Source organism: Heteronotia binoei, chromosome 8 (genome assembly GCF_032191835.1).
Source record: "Heteronotia binoei isolate CCM8104 ecotype False Entrance Well chromosome 8, APGP_CSIRO_Hbin_v1, whole genome shotgun sequence".
Taxonomy (NCBI): Eukaryota; Metazoa; Chordata; class Lepidosauria; order Squamata; family Gekkonidae; genus Heteronotia; species Heteronotia binoei.
This window is the reverse complement of record NC_083230.1, coordinates 41,198,056-41,218,046: the sequence shown is the minus strand read 5'-3', so window position 1 is coordinate 41,218,046 and position 19,991 is coordinate 41,198,056. Positions and strand designations below refer to the sequence as shown.

Here is a 19,991-nt window from a genome sequence, read left to right as displayed (position 1 = left end):
TTCAAGGCAAGAGACATTCAGAGGTGGTTTGTCACTGCCTGCTTCCATGTCACAAGTTACAACTCTGATATTCTTTGGAGGCTTCCCGTCCAAATACTAGCCATGGCCAACCCTGCTCAGCTTTAAAAATCTGACAAGATCAGGCTAGTCTGGGCTATCCAGGACAGAGGTACAGGAAATTGTTAGCCAAATATTCTCACACAGTTCATTAAGCATGGAGTTCATTAAGCAACACTGGAGAATTTTGTGTATTGTAGCTACATGTCATCATTATTCTGCAGTTGATTTAATTTCTTTCTGTAATAGCCAGCTCTAGATCTGAGCACAGCCTGAACTAAAATTCGCTCATCTGTGCATGTTCAGACCCTGTTAAGTTTGGTAAATTTGGGTAGTGGCATTCTTCTGTCATGTTTTCCAATATACCATTTTCTATAAAATATATTGATTTTGATGGATTTGTTTAGACTTTAGGAAAGTTTCAGTTCAATTATGTTTTTGTTTTGTTTTTGTAAGGTACCAATGGATGCTTCTTTTATTAGCTCTTTTTCTTCCTCTTTCAGGCTCAAAATTAGCCCATCAGTAAATTGTAGAGAGGCATGTGTATGTATGTTTTTGACAGATAAAACTGTGTGTATAAAGGGGAAGACTTATCCATCTAAATTAGTTATTTTTCAGGATAAAGAAACCCTCTGCAAGATCTATTTGCAGAGTTCCAAGGTAATATGAACTATAAGTCTCAATGGCAGGAGATTCACAGATTTTTCTTACAGGACACTAGAGTTCACAACTTCCAGTTTTTTGTACATCAGCAAGCTCAAGGGTAGAGAAGACAGGAATCAATTTCCAAACCAGGAAGTGGCAAAGCAGGCAGTTCTGCAACAAACAAAATATTCATCTTTGCAAAGTGTTTTAGAGTCAGTATCCAAGTTTAGCATTCTGTTAATGTTCCAGATTTGCTTATTATAATGATCAGAGGTATGTTTTTGTTTCTTCTTTCCTTTTTTATAGGCTGCTTTTGATTTCAGTGACACTGCTGTCTATTTATTCAATAAATCTTCTATTAATATGTGCAAAGGAAACAGGTAATCAAAAAGAACTTTGTGTATAACCAATTGCAATGCAGAAGGCAGAGGTGAAGGATATGAAGGATTCATTCTGAGCATTGCCTTCCCCAGGCAGTGTATTAATGCGGTGGGGGTGGGATGCAGACAGTGGCCCTGAATACAAGGGATTATTTATCTTATATATCAGATACAAACTATAGTTTGTATTTGATATATAAGATAAATATTGTGCCTTTGGGTTTGGATGCATGTTAAAGTAAAGCTGCTGGAAGAAGAGCGACAGCAGATCTTCATGGATTGCATTCTCAAACTGCAATTTGTGAGTCCCATTAAGCATTTTGGCTTAATCCATACTTCAGTTCCATTCAAATGAATAGTACCAGTTAGGCACAAATAACTTAAACCCCATTGATTTCCAATTCAACTCATTTTAAGTATAAACTGGAGCTATTGTTATCACAGGGCTGAAGCACATGCTGAATTGCAACTGTAATACATTAAAACTTCAGCTCTTTGTCTAGTCATCTATTTCATTTGTCATGAAACAGTCAAGATTAATTGTATTCAGTTATCAAAAACAGGTATGAGTAAGGTGGTAGAATGATAGACCTATGTTGCATTCATTTAGTTTTTGGTTCTGAGATAGAGCGTTGGGGCCCATGTATGTTATTAACAGTACTGAGGCAGATACCCAGTCCATCTGTTGCTTTTCCACTGTATATAAAACCCACTTATAGATATTCCATTTCTGGTTATTGTTGTGCTCAGCTCTTATGGTTCAGTGTACTTGTTGTGGCTATAGGGAAAAAGTCTTGTCAGTGCTATGATCAGGAGCTACAATGTCTGATTTACCACTAGTGTGCATAAGGTTTGTGCCCAAGCCACAACAGTTTTAGTTACTGCTAGCCAAATATTACCCCTATTAAAGGTGCTAATTCAGATGCCAGCATTATGCAAGTCAAGGGGTAGGAAACAAGGTAGAGGTTAAGCTAAGGAGTCCTAACTTTGTTCTGAACTGTAACTTCCAAAATGATAGTGACTGAAGACTTTTTGTCCAAATAAGCTGGTTCAACAATTGATTGTTCCCTGACATGTGATGAGTCAGTTAAGAGATGAAAAAGGATTTATGACGGGGGGGGGGGGGGGATTTTGTGAAGGTAAAAAAAAAATGCTAATGGTTTAGTTTCATTGTTCCTTGCCTGCCAATTAATTTCTGGCTTTTCGTCAAATTGGTATGACCAGGTTGCATGGTTTACGAGAAGCTTGGTGAGCAAATCTTTGGCACTCCTGGAAAAGTGATTGTTTTTGGATCAACCTCTCTTCAGAACACTGGAGGTAAATAAAGGGTTAGAAGAGCAGAGAAAGTCAGATGAACAATCTGTTAATGGAGATTTACTGTCTCTTTTTCTTATGCCTCCAAGCTGCAGTCAACTAATAGGCAAGAGGTGGTTTGTCATTGCTTATCTTTGTGTAGCAATCCTGGACTTCCTTGGTGGTCTCCCATCCAAGTTCTAAGTGGGGCCGGCACTCATCACAAAGCAGGGGATTAGGGATGGTCTCTACTGGCTGCCACCACTCTGGTAAGGGTCTGTCAGGGAGGGCCCAGAGCACCCACCCATCCATCTTCCTTATTAGCAAACTCTTTCTGTCTGTGACCAAAGAGACATAAGGACCCAGGTAGTATAACAACATGTTTATTATAAGTGCTCAGAAACAAGAAGTGGTTTTAAAAAAAAAATTAGTTCAACGGTGAATATGAAAACAGAAAAAGTTGGTACAAAGAAATAAAAGCCCTGACACAACTAACTACACATTCCCTTCCTCTAATTCCAGTTGATTCACTCAACCTTCTTGGATTAGGGATCTCTCTCCAGCTGCAGCCTTCTCCAGCCCAGTCTTCCCAGAGAGAACCACTCCTGACTGCAGCCTTTCCAGAGAGAACACACTTCTCTCTCTAGTTGGCATTTTTTATGCTTTCCTCCCAACCTCTGGGCTAGTTTTCTCTCCAAAACTGCTCTCCACCCAATCAGAGGGACAGCAGGGATCCTGGGAAATGTAGGCCCTGTAGCTACTCTCATGCAAGTTTACCTGAAACCTGTAGGCCTCACTAGGCCTAGGATCAAGCCAAGTCCAATTCAAGAAATATCTGGGAACTTTGGGGGTGGAGCCAGGAGACATTGGGGTGGAGCCAGGAACAAGGCACCTTCTTTTGGAACTCATAGAATTGGGCCCCCTTGTCCAATCTTTTTGAAACTTGGAGAGTGTTTTGAGGAGAGGCACTGGATGCTATGCTGCAAATGTGGTGCCTCTACCTCAAAAAACAGCCTCTCGGAACCCCAGATGCTCACGGATCAATTCTCCATTATACCCTATAGGAATCGGTCTCCATAGGGAATAATGGAGTGCCCAACAGACATTCCCCCCCCCCCGCTTCTTGATGACCCTGAAACAGGGGGATGGCCTCCAAACCAGGGGATCCCCTGCCCCCGCCTGGGAATTAGCAATCCTAAAATAGCACTGCTTAGCTTCTGAGATCTGATAAGATCTGGCTAGCCTGGACTTTGTGGGTTAGGGTTCACTCAGTTTTTATACTTCCAGTTGGACTAAAATTCTTCCTGCATTGTATTAAATTGTGCTGGGGAATGTGCCTTTTTGAGAAGAAGCTCTTTTCTTGACTCCCTTGAATGCAGCCTTCTGTCCCCTTACCTGGAATTAAGCTACTGAATATAATAGAATTTATTGTCGAGTGAACTAGCATAGTATTGAGCAGCTAAGTATTGGCGTAATCTCCTGTCTCACATAGGGCCTTTGGCTCTTTCTCCTCGCAGCCCTAACAAAGGGATTGAAGTGTCTTCCAAGACTAGGATAGACATTGCAATGGGTCTGGGGAAACCTTTTCCTATTATGGCTCCTATTGATGACCTCATGGGGCTGTGTCAGCTCATTTATTTGTTATTGTAGGTCTACCTTATGATCATGTTTGCTACATTAAATGCTGTCTAGACATCTGGATTGAGGCGGCTCAGAGGTGCTGATGCTGCTAAACCTATTGGCTGCATTCGATACGGTCGACCATCGGTTGCTGTCCCGATGCCTTGCCAACGCAGGGATTCAGCGGTTGGCCTTGCAATGGCTTTCCTCTTTCCTGGAGAGTCGGGGACAAAGGGTGGCGATTGGGGGAGAGTCGTCCCGGAGGCATGAGCTTAATTGTGGTGTGCCACAGGAGGCAGTGCTCTCCCCGATGTTGTTTAACATCTATATGCTCCCCCTTGCCTAGATAGCCCAGAGTACACTGTACAGAGTACGCTGTATGGAGTATGCTGGTGACACCCAGCTCTATCTACTGATGGACGGCTGGTCTGGCTGTGTTCCAGAAAATCTGGACCTGATGCTGCAAGCCGTGGCTGGATGGCTTAGGCTGAGCGGACTGAAGCTGAATACGATGAAGACAGAGGTCTTTTGCCTGAGTCCTGGCGGTCTGGGCAAGGAAATCCCCTTACCAGCTTTTGACGGTGAGCCACTGACAACGGCGCACAAGGTCAGAAGCTTGGGGGTGCTGCTGGAGCCTGCCTTGACAATGGAGGCCCAGATAGCAGCCACTGATAAATCCGCATTTTTTTATCTTAGGCAGGTGAGGCAGCTGGCCCCCTTCCTTGAGCACGACGACCTGGCAACTGTGATCCATGCATCGGTCACCTTGAGGTTGGACTACTGTAATGCCCTCTACTTGGGGCTGCCCTTGTCTCGAACCCGGAAACTCCAGTTAGCGTAGAACACGGCAGCCAGGCTGCTTCCCAGGTGGGAGCACATACAGCCGGGGCTGCAGGAACTACACTGGCATCCAGTAGTATACCGGATTCGTTACGAGGTGCTGGTTATTACTTTTAAAGCCCTATATGGCCAAGGACCTGCTTACCTTATCTTTCCCCACACGTTCCCCAGAGAGCGCTTAGAACTGGATCCCAAAACCTACTAGTGATCCCTGGGCCAAGGGAGGCAAGACTAAAATCTACCAGAGAGAGGGCCTTCTTGGTATCAGCCCCCTAGTGGTGGAACCAGCTACTGGAGGAAGTGAGGGCCTTGCGGAACCTCTCCCAGTTCCACAAGGCCTGAAAACAACACTCTTCCGGTTAGCCTTTAACTGATCTAGAGTTACCATCATTGTGGGAGAAAATGTAAGAATACTGAAGCTATCGGAAGCAAAACAGCTACATATGATATCAGCACCAGATTGTTTTAATGATTGTTTTAATTATTGAATTTTAAATTGTCATATTGATGTTATACAATTTTTAAATTGATTGTTTTCATTTTGTTGTTGTGAGCTGCCCTGAGCCTGCTCCGGTGGGGACGGCGGGATATAAATCTAAATAAATACATAAATAGAGACTGCCTCCAATGAGATACATTGACCTGCATTATGATCCCCACATTCAAAATACAGATGATATGTGCCTCAATTTAAAATGGGTGTTCATGTATTTCTTTATTGGGGAAATCTCTTTATTGAGATTTGGGACACAGCCTGGAGGGAGGGCAGGCATCTCAGCATGGTATAATGCCATAGAGTTCCCCCTCCAAAGTATCATTTTCTCAAGTGTGTAGTCTGGAGATGAGCTGTAATTGCAGGGGATCCTCAGGTCCCACCTGGAGGCTGGCATCCCACCTGTCTCTTTATAAAATATAGACTCAGAGAGTAGAAGAGGATCAGGGTTCTGCTTGCATGATCTTAAAGGGATAAGTGGTTAATAAGTGAGACCGTAGGACTGTTTCAAGTTACAGCTGAGGGATTGCAAATGTGGGTATGGGTAGTATTGTACCTGCTGGCCCTGGTGTATTCACTATAACATGTGAATGAGAGTGTATGCTAATACATGTAGGCTTTGTGTAAGTTCTGTCCATGCCAGCAGAAGCCATGGCAAATGGAGGGGTCATATCACATCTATAGGGCATACACATATGTAAGTTTACATGTGTAGGCTCTTGTTCACAAGTTACAGTGAATGCACATTGGGGTGGGGTCAGCAGGGCCTGCTCTCCACTGTGTGCCTTCTCTGCCCCAAACGGGAACTTTTGAACAGTATGTATAATTTGAAACAGCCCTAGAGATAATTATGGAGAAAAACCAAAAATGTTGCCATCATGATCTATTGTGCTGACTTCTTAACAAATCATTCTTTTCCACAGCAATGCTGAGCTATCTCTTCATAGTGAAAAATGAACTCCCCTCTGCCATAAAGTTCCTTATGGGAAAAGAAGAAACATTTTCGTAAGTTTCGTTTGTGTTTAAGCTAATTTTACTTCAGTTTTTTGTGGATAAGGCAGAGATAAGGACTTATAAAAAGAATCCGCCTCTAGAAGTTTTGTATGCTGTTGTTTTGGAATATGTTATATGGCATGAAGTTTGTACAATGCTCATAAATAAAGCCTTTTTCTTTTTTCTTTTTTTAAATAAATAAATCTTTATTAAAAACAAAGATCTTTGACTTAGAAATGCATATGAAGAACATAAAATTATATCATTCAATAGCATTGCAAAAAATAGTCAAAAGAGGCAATATTTGCATATAATGTTCAGCCAAATATATATATATGTTCTGTACGAAACAAGTGCATAAAATAGCATGAACAGAGAAATAATACGAGCCCACCAAATAATATACCCAGAAATGTGCCTCTCAGACCTTAACTAAAAATGAAGCCAAGAATGATAAGTGCAGTTGGAAGGAAGAATACATTGTTCTGACATAAAATTTAAAATCGGGGCCCAGATAGATCTAAACTTGATATGAGTACTTTCTGAATTCAAAAAGTTGTGGTTCATAAAGTTGTGGTTTTATGCATGATAAATTGATCCCAAACTTTATCATACCAGACTCTTAATGAAGGAAGCGAGGGAGATTTCCATACTGAAGCAATAGTAATTCTTGCTGCCACTATAAGTATGATGGTCAACTCTTTGTGCGAGAGTGTATGAGGAGAATCATCCCACAAATTTAGGAACATTAATTCCAGTGTCACTGAAAATGACTGTGAAGTGACTTTTGGAGATTTGTTGAGTGATATCATTCCAGAACTGAGAAATAACTGGACACTCCCACCAGCAATGCAGAAATGTTCCCAGAGACCCACAATTTTTCCAACAAAGCTGACTAATAGCGTATACAGGTTTATTTGATGTAGCCATCTGGGGGAAAGGAACCATCTCGACATAGTTTTAAAGAACTGAAGTTGAATGTTAAAGATGGAAGAGGAATTGACATAAGAGTCCCAGATTTTCAGCCATGAAGAAGGAGGGATGTCTTTAAGGAGGTCTTCATTCCAGGCTAATTGAAAGCCAAGAGGCTGCCCACAGTCTGACATAATTAAGATTTTATATAATTTAGAGAGAAGACCTCTTATACAGGAGGAAGGCAGAGCTAATAGTTGTTCAAATGTGGATTGCGATCTGGCCAAAACACCGATTGCTGAGAGATTTGAAAAGACCCATTTTCTGATATTTATTTTGGTACAATAAATTGGGAGAGGAAGGTGGTTGAGGTCATGCCTCCTACCCACAGCCCTCACATGTTCAGAGGCAGTATTTGCATATAATGTACAGCCAAATACATATATGTTCTGTACGAAACAAATGGACAGAGTTAGCAGTGGCAGTCCAGCCCTGCTGGATCAGGTCAGTGGTCCAGCAACTTGTTTTCCACAGTGGCCAAGAAACAGGGAGCAGAAGCCAAGTCCTTCCCGTGATGTTAAGGTTGCCAACTTCCAGAGAGGCCTGGAGATGTCTCAGAATTACAGCTGATCTCCAGACCAAAGGAATCAGTTCCCCTGAAAAAGACAGCTGCTCAGAGGGTGGGCTCTATGGCATCATACTCTCCTAAGATCCCTCACCAAACCCTGCCCTCCAGGCTCCACCCCCAAATCTCTAGGTTCTGGATGTGCATGCAAGCTGTTGTGCACGGTGGTATACATTCTGGAAAGAACCATCAGTTCTCAGGAAAGAAGTAACTGGCTGAAGATCCTGGTCAGTAGAAAAAGCATGGTTGAGAACCAATGCTGTAACCAGTAGATTTATTGTGACATTAAACAGGCTTCCAAGTAAAGTGTAGCTCCTGTCTCTAAGAGCGTTTGATATTTAGGATAGGTGCACTTAATAGGTACACTCTTGCTGTCTGCTGGCCAGTTGTGGAAATCACTTTCTGCAGCACATTTTGTACTGCAATAACCTTCTTCCTGGTTAAGCAATCCTTTCCTGTTTTGAAAGCCCAAGTTGTGACTAATGCCAACTGGCATGTGTTTGCCCTCCACCCCTGGCACTCAGGTAACACTTTTTCCTAAAAACTTTTTGAAAACATCATGTTTGCAGACTCCTGTGACTGCGACTCAACAAAGAGCTGATTTCAAGTAACAGCTAAGGGTTGGATTGTGCCAATTGCAAGAGAGGGGAGGGAGTCCCCTTTTAACCACTAAAAAGTCAGTGCCAGGGATCATGGGACCCACACGGATGAAAGCCAAGAGAGACAGGGGCTGCAGTGAGGACAGGAACTGGGCAACCTCAGGAGATAGGATCCAACCCCGAGTCTCTTTACTATACCACTAATACACACCCATATGTATTCCAGGGGCTGCTCAGTCTCTAAAAACCTACAGTGCAATCCTAAGTACACTTCCCTGAAAATAAGAATAGATCTGATAGGATTCTGAGTAGATCTGTTTAGGATTGCTCTCCTGCAGTGCCATCCTAAGCAAATCTACTTAGTTGGGCTTATTTCCAGTAAACTGTTTTTAGGATTGCACTGTAGGCATTTAATAATTATATTGGAAACATTTTTTACAGTATATGTGTGATATTTCAATAGTAGAGCATAACGTTATACCTACCTTTTTAAAAATGTTTTACAGAGCCTGGTATGTTGATGGGCGACTTCTTGTCGTAATGGTGACATTCTGTATAATTCTTCCTTTATGTCTTCTTAAGAATTTAGGTAAGGATACAGTTGTCTTTTTTTTAAAAAAGAATGCTTTTTGGACACCTTTGGTACAGCATTCCAGGAGTGGTATACTATATTCTGATTCATGTGTCCTCCTTGGCCTTGGAATAAACTTTGCATAGGGAACCATATAATAACGAAGCCTACCTTACAATTTGGTACTGTCTGAATACAGTTAGCTGCTTCAAAATGAAACAAAATGAAGTCTTTATTTGGTTTTTCTATTTTGGAATCTGGATTATGTCCAACAAGATGTCTGCTCCCAGTGTAAATGCAGTAGGTTGTCTTTTTAAAAAAAGTTATGTATCTTTTATTCCAAAACTAAAGATAATATTTGTTCAAAATCAATAAATATGTGAACATTTATATTTAAACCTCAGGCTGACAAACTCCTCAGGAATGCTTAAGATGATTTTAAAAACTGACTGTAACTTCATTCCTTAGCCCCAGTATTCTCTTGCCACGCAATCCCCACAACCCACCCCTTGGCCACTCTTGAAATCCATGGCTTGCTTCCCACCAGCTTTTAGCCATCTCTAGCATTTAGCTACCCAGTCCTTTTAAACCTTCACTGGCTGTAGTCATGAAAAGTCTTGATTGTCTCATGACCTTTCCTGTCTCACTGTATGTGTGTCCTTTGGTAAGTATTTTCTGTTCAGTGAAAGCGATCACTGTTCATCTGAAGACAGGAAAAGACTGTAACAATAAAATTGCCATATTTGAAGCTTATTCTTCCATGCACAACTGGGTAACTGACACTATCCCCACTACCACCACCACCAAACCTTAAATTTTGATCAGATTTTGTATGCGTGTATCTGTTTGTTTGATTTTACTTACATACATAGAGCTGTCATAACTACTGGTAGTATTCTTGTTTCAGCATGGAGAAAACCAGATATTGTTACTTTTCACATACCTAAAATGATTCCCTGAAGTAAAAGATCCAGCTGACAGCCCACTTAATGATTTGCTTTCTGTCAATGGACCTCTGTACATATCCATTCCCTGAGGAAGTTCACATCAAGCCTGCTCTGGTTATGTTATCATAAATCATCCTGAACAAAACTGCAAGAAGTCTGCTAGGTCATATTTGTGGTTCCTGTAGTGACCTAACAGATGGCCCCAGTAGGCCTCAAAGTAGAGTATGGACATCAGAGACTCCCCTGTTGTCCCCTTCCATCCACTTATATTTAAACATAAACTGCTTCTGATACTAGGAGGTCCATTTCTGTTTCTGATATCTAGTGACTTACATTTATCAAAAAGGGACATATGTATAACCCAACACATTTTCCTGGACTGTGTCCTATGCGCTTAAATCATAGCTGTAAGCTTTATTAAATTAAGCCAATTGTGAAGGCTGAATGAATTACTGAACAAATTTCCCCTTTTCATTTTCTTAGGGTATCTTGGCTACACTAGTGGCTTTTCCCTGACTTGCATGGTATTTTTTCTCATTGTGGTAAGTTGTGTCACTTGATTTATGTTTCGCCTAGGTTTACATTAAGTTTTAAAGTAATGCCATTTGCTTGAAATGTACAATTGTGGCTCTTTGTTCCAGGTTATCTACAAGAAATTTCAACTCCCCTGTCCCTTACAGGGGACAAACACAACTGCCTTCTCAAACTCTAGCTCTTCCTCTGAGGAGATGTGCCAGCCCAAGTATGTTACCATTAATTCCAAGGTACGCTTAGTTTCATAATATGTTTCATTACATTCATGGACAGTCCCAGACTCTGTTGCTCATTTAAAGGGTTCTTTTTCCTTGGTGCCAAGATAATACTTTTCTGGGCAAGAGGAATTACATTTTGCTGATTTGCAATACTGTTCAAAGAACTGGAAGGTTTTTCACATGCATTTAGGTGGCTGAGTTTAAAATGAGAGGGACATAGAGAAAGAGAAGCTAGAAGCAGGGAGCTGGACCATGATGCAGATAAGGACAATCTTGCAGAAGGGGGAAGTGTGTATTTTAGATTTAGGTGATTTCCACACAATGAGGGGCTTGGTGGTTTCCCTGCTGCTGGTGTGGCTGCTGATAAAGTGTACCGGCAATGGGGCTTCCACATTGCAGGTTTGCCACATACATGTTTCCCTGCCCTCATCTCCCAGCAGTGACCATCCCCTTTCCAGGGCCACCTGGGCTTTTGCAATTTTTTAAAAGGCAAATATTTTTGTGGTTGTGAAGAAAGGTCTTTCTTCTTATATGCCTTCAGAGGAAAGGACTAGAGATTTACTCTTTTTGTTTTGAATGAAAGCTGAGAATTCAGAGAATCTATTGCACCTGTTGTTACAATGGCATTGATGTAACCAGGGCTTTTTGGGTAGAAAAAGCCCAGCAGGAACTCATTTGCATATTAGGCCACACCCCATGACACTGAGCCGGCCGGGACTGTGTTCCTGTGTGTTCCTGCTCAAGAAAAGCCCTGGATATAGCCCTTGTAGAAATGGGCTGTGTAAAAATTTAAGGGAAATATGTATATTTCTTGACTCTCTGTTTGTTTGTTTTTGTAAAACAGACTGTGTATGCTTTGCCCACCATTGCATTTGCATTTGTGTGCCACCCTTCGGTGCTTCCAATCTACTGTGAACTGAAAGAGTAAGAGCATATTTGTTGTTTCATTATTAAAAGAGAACCAGTTTGTCTGCAGAATTTCTGTACCAAGTTCTACTCATGCACTCTTACTTCTCCTCTGAGGAGGGGAACTTTAATTCGAGGAAACAACAGGACTCTACTGTCAGGGGATGATAACAGGGGCTTTCTTCAGATCTGCACATCAATTACAGAGGCACAAACAGTGTTTAACAACCATTTGATTTGGGAGGATTTTATACCACAGCTAATAACTACTGTTTGGCTCAAAGGCAGCTAAATGTGATGGAGCAGCAAACTGTGTGATTTTTTCTGTGAGCTTTCAAAGGCTTACCCTTTGGTGCCATCTTCAAAATATCCTTTTTAACAGGAGGCAATGTAAGCACTAAATAGCTATAGAATACTGACAAAAAATGGAAAAGCAGAGTTAGTTGAATTCTGAATTAATAATGCTGTGCATGTCACAAAATAATCAGTATTTCTCAGATCTGGATATAGGGAGCCAAAAAATACCAGTGTTCCTGGTTATTCAGATCCAAAATACCAGTTTGGTATTCAGATCTGGGTTTTGTGGGGAAAGGGGCAGGGATTCCAATATCATTTGGTTCTATTATTCTCTAAGGGGAATATTTTTGGGGGGAGAGGGAGGGGCTGTTTTTAAGCAAATGAATGTCTGCTAAATAACCTCTAAGTTTCAAGTAACCACTGAACAAGCTGCCCCCATCCATCATCCATTCTTTCCTATGGGGAGGAATTCCAGGCTTTCTCTGGGACAAAGAACAGCCAAAGACAGAGCAAGCAAAGCTACCATTGGCTAAAAGCCTCCCAATGCAAAGAGAATCAGCAAGCCCAACAGAATCAATGCAGAACTACAGTGAAATCTGACAAGCCTAACATAGCCAGTGTCAAACAGAATTCAAGCCAAACTGATTTAACAAAGAGGAATGTACTAAAATTAATGATAAAATTGCCCATTGGGAACAATGAGAGATGCTGGAATGCCTTTTGGATATAATGAGAGTAGCTCTGGGACTGTAATGACAGCCCCTGAGAGCAGGAAACTGGAATGATAGCCCCCCAAAGTGAAATGTTAGTCCCTGGAGACTTGCGAACCAACACAACCCCCAAAGGGGTACCCAGCCATGAATGCTGCAAATAACTTATGCACTCAAACACTTATACAAAATACTTAGTATATTCATAAATGCATGAACTCACACGTGCTGATGTTTGGCACATTACATATATAGCTCTCATTTCATCTCACACAAACCCTTAAAGATGCATGAACAATGACTTCTGGAGATAATTATCACTGGATCCATGGAGTTAACAGTGACTGATTCAAAGTCCAAGAAGGATCCAGAGTCCCATATGGTGGAGGTCTGGCACTACAGGACACTGGTAAAAACCCATTTCCCGGAATTGCTTCCTCTGGCGCATTCGTGCTGCAAAATATCTGTTCCAAGGGACTAAAATCATAAACATAATTTCAAAATCCATTTCAGTACATTAACAATTTTGAGCGGAATTTTATCCTGTTCACGATGCTCCTACCTAATGCTGCCAATAATTTTAGCACATCGCTCAATTTGAGCACAGCACAGACCACTGGCATACCCAATGCTCAGGTAGAGCGTTCTGACGCTCACAATCTTATAGCATTAATTGTTTGCAGCTGTATTCTGCCCCTTACTCCTATTTTAAAGTGCCCTATTGTTATGATTCAAAATATACACAAACAGCTTTATTCAAACAGCTTGTTGTTAAAAAACCCTGAGTGGATTCTCTATAAAATTGATTTAAATTTTAATTTTAAAGAATTCTCTTAAAGATGAAAATACTATTGTTACTGTGTTCTTTATCTAAAATTCATTTGAATCAAAATGTGATTTAATACCCGCAAATCATGCGTTTTTGAAAAAAACTGCAGCCATATCTGTCTTATTCATAGAAGACCTTAGACACTGAAAAATCTAAATATGATATCTATAAAAAAAAACCATGACAATTCCAGACCTGAATTGAGACCTTCTGGAGACAAAGCCCCTAATTTAAAGGTCCAAAAAGATTCCTCTCTAAGTAATTTCTGACTCGCAGCTCAACCCTCCAAATAATTAGGTATTTTATATATTGCTGCAAATTTAAAATCCCTGGGACCATGATGGACCTGTGAAAAGTGATTGACAAGAGGCGCATCTGGGACAGATAGATGAATTCTAGATTTGTGTTCCTGGACTCAGGTTCTTTAAGGCCTAGTGGTTCTTCCTACGTAAATCTTGGGGCACTCTCAGACATTGGCATCTGGTCTCTGAAATTCCAGGCTGTGGTAATGTTCCAGTGGTAGGCTTTAGGAAAACATGTAGTATAAAAGATTTTGTAGTGAAGGCTCAACTTTCAAGATCTTTGGACCAACAGAGTGACCATTTGCAGGAGAGGGAGACCCCTAGTGGTCATTTTAAATGCTGCAGGTGCTCAGTTTGCTCACAATCACTCCAGATTAAAGAGTTTGTGAGTCCCAATGGGGTCAGAGTTAGATTAAAGCAGTTTACAACATGTCAAACTAGGGGAGTTGTATACTGCCTGATCTGCAAGTGCCCCAAGATTTACGTAGGGAGCATTTACGTAGGGATGCATCTTTAAGGGTTTGTGTGAGATGAAATGAGAGCTATATATGTAATGTGCCAAGTGTTTTCAAACATCAGCACGTGTGAGTTCATGTATTTATGAATATACTAAGTATTTTGTATAAGTGTTTGAGTGCATAAGTTATTTGCAGCATTCACGGCTGTGTACCCCTTTGGGGGTTGTGTTGGTTCACAATTGTTTACACAGCTGTCTCTTTCATTTGGATTGGTCCCTGGAGAGTAGCAGAACTGTTTCAGGAAAGACAGTCATTCTATTTGGGGGTGTCATTCTAGGCCCAGAGCACTGACTCCTGCCCCCGAGCACTTATGCTATTCCCAGGGGTTATCCTTCCAGTCTGGAGGCTACTCCCAGCTGTCATTGGAGGGAGAGTCCGCTGTTTCAGAAAGGATGGGATGGAGCATTCTAAGGTTAGAATGTTCCTCTCAAATTACACCCAGGGAGAAGTGGAGGAGGGCACAAAGAGGAGGAAAGAGAAGCTGCCTGGGATCAGTCAGGTTTGGAGACTTCTGTCAGCATGGCTGCTCCCAGCAGCTGTTCTTCTTCCCTTCTGCTGGGGGGGTCAGATTTTCTGCTTGCCTGATCAATTTTGCATGGACATAGGGGTATCAGCAAATGGATGAAAGGACTGTTGTCCACTGTCATAGCAAATTGGTTTATTATTCTCATACTGCTGGGGTGGCCAACGGTAGCTCTCCAGATGTTTTTTTGCCTACAACTCCCATCAGCCCCAGCCAGCATGGCCAATGACTGGGGCTGATGGGAGTTGTAGGGGGGGAAACATCTGGAGAGCTACCATTGGCCACCCCTGTGACATACTGTGATGATGGAGGATATTTAAGACTGAAAGAGCACAATGCCACTTGGTAACTTCATAGAGTACCAACATCTAAGACTTCTCTCTAAAATTGTAGGGATAGAAATTTGAAGCAAAAGAGATGCTTATAATGTATTGGGAATCTCTTGGTTATTAAAAAAAAAAACGACTTTAAGCAATGCATGGCTTTTCTATTTCTTACTGGGTACAAACATATTTAGATGTCGGAGGAACTTAGAGCAAGTTGAAAGAAATTGTCAAGACATGTGGGTGCGATCACATGAGAGATTTGGCCCGACCTAGCCATGCCTCCATTCCAGATTTAATGTGCACAATCACATGCACACATCTGCCCCCCAAGTCCCACCGGTACTTACCTTGTTTTACGATGAGCTGGGAATGAATGAAATCTCTAAAGTGCATGCAGAGTACGTTTCCTAGCTGTCTGAACAGCCATAACGTGCAATGACATGCCCCTGAGAAGCAGACTGAATGCTCCTCTTGTGCATGTGTGGCCTTCCTCTCCTGGCAGCAGGGCGGGGGCTGTGTGACTGCCCCAGCACACATCAAAAAGCACTGGCTTTTTGAAAGTCAGGAGACTGCCATGCCCAATTCCCAGTGTGATCCCACCCTGTATGAACCATAGCATTGCCATGTTGGGTCGTGTAAAAACATGCTGTCAATGTGTTTCAAAAGCCAAATTCAAGATGCTGTGCATTCAGGTCTCTGAACCAAAAATATACCCCAAAAACACCTTATTGATATTTCCTGGGTATATTTCAGCATTCCAAATGTATCTGGGATTTTTTGGAAGAACCAAAATAAATCCCTGAAAAATGTATTGTTCCAGGCAGACCTGGAACAATAGCTGATGGGTTGGAGCAGATTGCTCCCACTGCTTAGCTGTTTTGGGGCTTTCTTCGGCAATCTCTTTAAACAGGAGATGTTTAAAGGGACTGCAGAAGACAGCCTGCAAAACAGCTGAGGGAGAACTTTCCCTGCAGGATTGGCGGCTTTGCAGGCTCTGTTGGGCAGTCCAGTTTAAAGGGACTGCCCAAAAGAGCCCTAGCTGAGCCACTTCTGTTTTTTGAAGCTTTAACAGTTTCTTCTTGTTGTTTTTTTTGTATTTTTCAGTTCAGATCTACTGGACCCAGAAAAAATTGGGATTTCCAAAAAAAATCTCAGACCTGAATACTTTACTGGTATTGGGATCTGGATTTTTTTCTCCCCAGGAATCCTGAAATTTTTTCAGGTCCATCAGACCTGAATCAAAAAATACCAAGAAAAAAATCACACACCCTTAATGTTGACCTTTAAAGCCCTATATGGTATGGAATTGACCTATATGGTATGGAATTCTTACCAGTGCTTTGTGCCAGCCCCTACTAGCTTACTTTTACCTTTCATTTGGATGAGATATTAAGAGCAGAACTGCATTTTATGTCTAATTCTGTTAAACTCTTAATAAACCATTTTTCGTCCACCAAATGCAGTTGTCAGGACAGCAGTTTTAAGAAGGTGAGAGAAGAAATGGTACCTTTTCCATGGTGCCATTTTTTATTTTTATTTTTTGGCCACCACACTCCAACTACTGGGTAAAACCTTCCAATGGTGGAGGGTTAAAACAAGTTATTGATGGAATTTGGCAGGAAAATAGTGTGGTAATAAGGGTGTTAGAAGCATTTCTTCCACTTGCGGCAGTCTCTGTCTTAATATGGCAGTCATAGTGGATACATTTGGTGAAAGAAAAAAAGTTTGTTAAAAGGATCATGGAACTTATATAATTCCACCCTGAAAAGCAGACGAGGGACTTGGGAGCCATTCTCTGTCTTTCCTCCTTTCAGACTAATGCACAAGTACACTTCTGTGTACAGGAATATAATTAACTGTTGCTGATTTTTTGCAGTCGTTCACAGAAAAGAATGCAGATGGTTTCAAATATCTCATTTTTCGCCATGTTCATTATGTACTTCTTGACTGCCATTTTTGGCTATTTGACATTTTATGGTATGTAACCAATTTTTATCAATGTGTATGAAATTCTAGGTTTTGTTGTTGTTTCTAAACAAGAAAATTAAAACAGAGAGATTGGGGGAGGGTTAAAGTTCCCACATTATCTGACAATGATTTCTGCTAAATGGAGAGAATGTTTCCATCTATGTCTATGTCTCTCTCTGTTTCACACACACACACCCATACACATCCACCATGTATAGAAGATAATAGCCAAGCTAGAAATCAGATTTTTTACTTAGTCTTACCCAGTTCTTTTACATACTACAGCCTCCCATCCCCTGTCTCTTTTCTTCATGCAGCTTCCATAATTCTTGACATAATCTTTTTGAGTGGTCAAAAAGTGACATATCTTTTTTCTTTTGCTAGCAGTAAAGCTGGCTGGAGCCCACTCTAGGAAATCTGGAAGTTATCTGAGCATGAAGTTTTCCTTACCCTGGATGTTGCATTTGATTTGTCTCTTGTGTGAGCAGGAGAATGGGGAGGAAGTAAATAGCCTAGAAAACCACCCAGTCACAGCATACACTGCTAGGAAGGTTCTATGCATGCCAGCTTGGGAAGGTTTCTCTATGCTTGCTTGTGCGATTCTGTGACACCCACGCTAAGAACTGACTCACCTGCAGTAGGCAAAGGGAAGGTGCTAAAAGGTAATTAAAAGTCACGAGGCCCAAAACTTCTGCTGATGTTCATGAAGAATATCTCCCAGGTAGTGCCTGTTTGGTAGGGTTGCCAGTCTCCAGGTAGGGTTGCCAAGTCCAATTAAAGAAAAATCTGGGGACTTTGGGGGCGGAGCCAGGAGACTTTGGGGGTGGAGCCAGGAGACTTTGGGGGTGGAGCCAGGAACAAGGATGTGACAAGCATAATTGAACTCCAAGGGAGTTCTGGCCATCACATTTAAAGGGACAGCTCACCTTTTTAAATGCCTTTCTTCCATAGGAAATAATTAAGGATAGGGGCACCATCTTTTGGGGCTCATAGAATTGGACCCTCTGGTCCAATCGTTTTGAAACTTGGGGGGTATTTTGGGGAGAGGCACTAGATGCTATACTAAAAATTTGGTGCCTCTACCTCAAAAAATAGCCCCCCCAGAGCCCTCAATACCCACGGATCAATTCCCTATTATTCCCTATGGGAATTGTTCTCCATAGGGAATAATAGAGTGCCTAGTAGACATTTCCCTCCCCCCCCCACGCTTTCTAAAGGAAGGGGGAGGGCCTCCATACCAGGGAATTCCCCCCTCCCTGCCCCCTCCCTCTCTCACACACACAAACAAACACTTACCGCACTTGGTCTTCTTCCCTCTGCCTGCTCTGAAAACGAAAGCAAAGAAAGGGCGGGGCCGTTCTCCGAAGCCCTTCCTGTTTCCTCCTTCCTGCCCAGCCTTAAAGGGGCAGAAATTTTACAAACTGCTCAGGACTCAGGAGCTCTACACCAACATGAACGCTTCAGGTATGTTCTCCCCCCCCCTCCACCCCCCCGCTTCCTGATTTCTGGAGACCGGGGGATGAAGCTGGGAACCCAGGAGCCTCCCGGAAAAGCGGGGGGATTGGGAAGCCTATCTCCAGGTGAGGCCTGAAGATCTGCTTTTACAACTGATCTCCAGCCGACAGTGATCAGCTCCCTGGAGAAAATGGCTGCTTTGAAGAGTGGACTGGATGGCATTGTACCATGCTGAGGCCCCTCCCCTCCCCAAACCTTCCTCTAACCCCCAAAATGTCCAGATATTTTCCAGCACAGGCCTGTCAACCCTACTGTTTGGTGCCTGTTAAAGGCCTTGTGGTATCTTTGGGCCTGACAGTATTTTTCAGGTGGCAGGTTTATAACTTAAGGACATCAATGATGGGAGAAACTACTGTAAAAGCCCACAGGTGATTTTATGATATGAGCAGGAGATTCCTATTCTTTACCCTTCTCCTCACAGCAACAGGGGGCAACAAAATCTTCAGCACTAGTACAAATCTGTATCTCTGCCATAATGTTTATATATTGATTTATTCATTCATTTGTATCCTCCACTTCCTCAAAGGAATGCAGAACAGCATGCACTGGGGCAGGGGTGTCAAACTCATTTGCCAGGAGGGCTGGATCTGACACAAATGGGACTTTGTGGGGCTGAGCCATGTATGTCATAAAATGTAATAAAATGAGGTAGCGGAGATATAAACTTTATAAAGGACACAGACAAATACAATTAACGATATTATTTTTAAACTTAAAATACAAACATGCTTAAAACTCTTGTGATATTTTGTTTAAAATGAGGGGGAGTAGTGGGATTTGGCAATGCAAATTTTAAAATAAAACATCAAGAAAAAGCACAAGGATCACAGCAGAAACTAAAAATATAAAATGCTCTGAGCCTGGGAAAACAATGAAATGGCATTGCAAGGTACCCCCCCCCCCAGGGGGGATCTACTCAGATTGGCTATGGCTCTCCAGTGTACTATCCCCCCTTTGGCTGTGGGTAGGGTTGCCAATCCCCAGGTAGGGGCAGGGGATCCCCTGGTTTGGAGGCCCTCCCCCCGCTTCAGGATCATCAGAAAGCGGGGGGAGGGGAGGGAAATGTCTGCTGGGAACTTTATTATTCCCTATGGAGAGCTATTCCCATAAGAAATAATGGAGAATGGATCCGCGAGTATCTGGGGCTCTGTGGGTGCTGTTTTTTGAGGTAGAGGCCCCAAATTTGCAGCGCAGCATCTGGTGCCTATCCTCAAAATACCCTCCAAGTTTCAAAAAGATTGGACCAGGGGGTCCAATTCTATATGCCCCAAAAGAAAGTGCCCCTATTCTTCATTATTTCCTATGGAAGGAAGGCATTTAAAAGGTGTTCAGTCCCTTGAAATGTGATGGCCAGAACTCCCTTTGGAGTT

The 19,991-nt window shown here is 42.1% G+C and overlaps 1 protein-coding gene across 2 annotated transcripts in view; it reads left to right on the top strand.

Moving 5' to 3' along the window:
* The window catches only part of SLC38A1 (solute carrier family 38 member 1), a 92,709-nt gene that overhangs the window by 63,730 nt on the left and 8,988 nt on the right, over positions 1 to 19,991 (top strand). For both annotated transcript variants that reach the window (XM_060244954.1, XM_060244955.1), the window contains exons 5-12: positions 1,009 to 1,082; positions 2,307 to 2,399; positions 6,252 to 6,333; positions 8,964 to 9,046; positions 10,459 to 10,517; positions 10,617 to 10,739; positions 11,572 to 11,651; positions 17,015 to 17,115. In XM_060244954.1, coding sequence (XP_060100937.1) covers positions 1,009 to 1,082; positions 2,307 to 2,399; positions 6,252 to 6,333; positions 8,964 to 9,046; positions 10,459 to 10,517; positions 10,617 to 10,739; positions 11,572 to 11,651; positions 17,015 to 17,115 — 695 coding nt within the window. The remainder of the gene's footprint in view (positions 1 to 1,008; positions 1,083 to 2,306; positions 2,400 to 6,251; positions 6,334 to 8,963; positions 9,047 to 10,458; positions 10,518 to 10,616; positions 10,740 to 11,571; positions 11,652 to 17,014; positions 17,116 to 19,991) is intronic.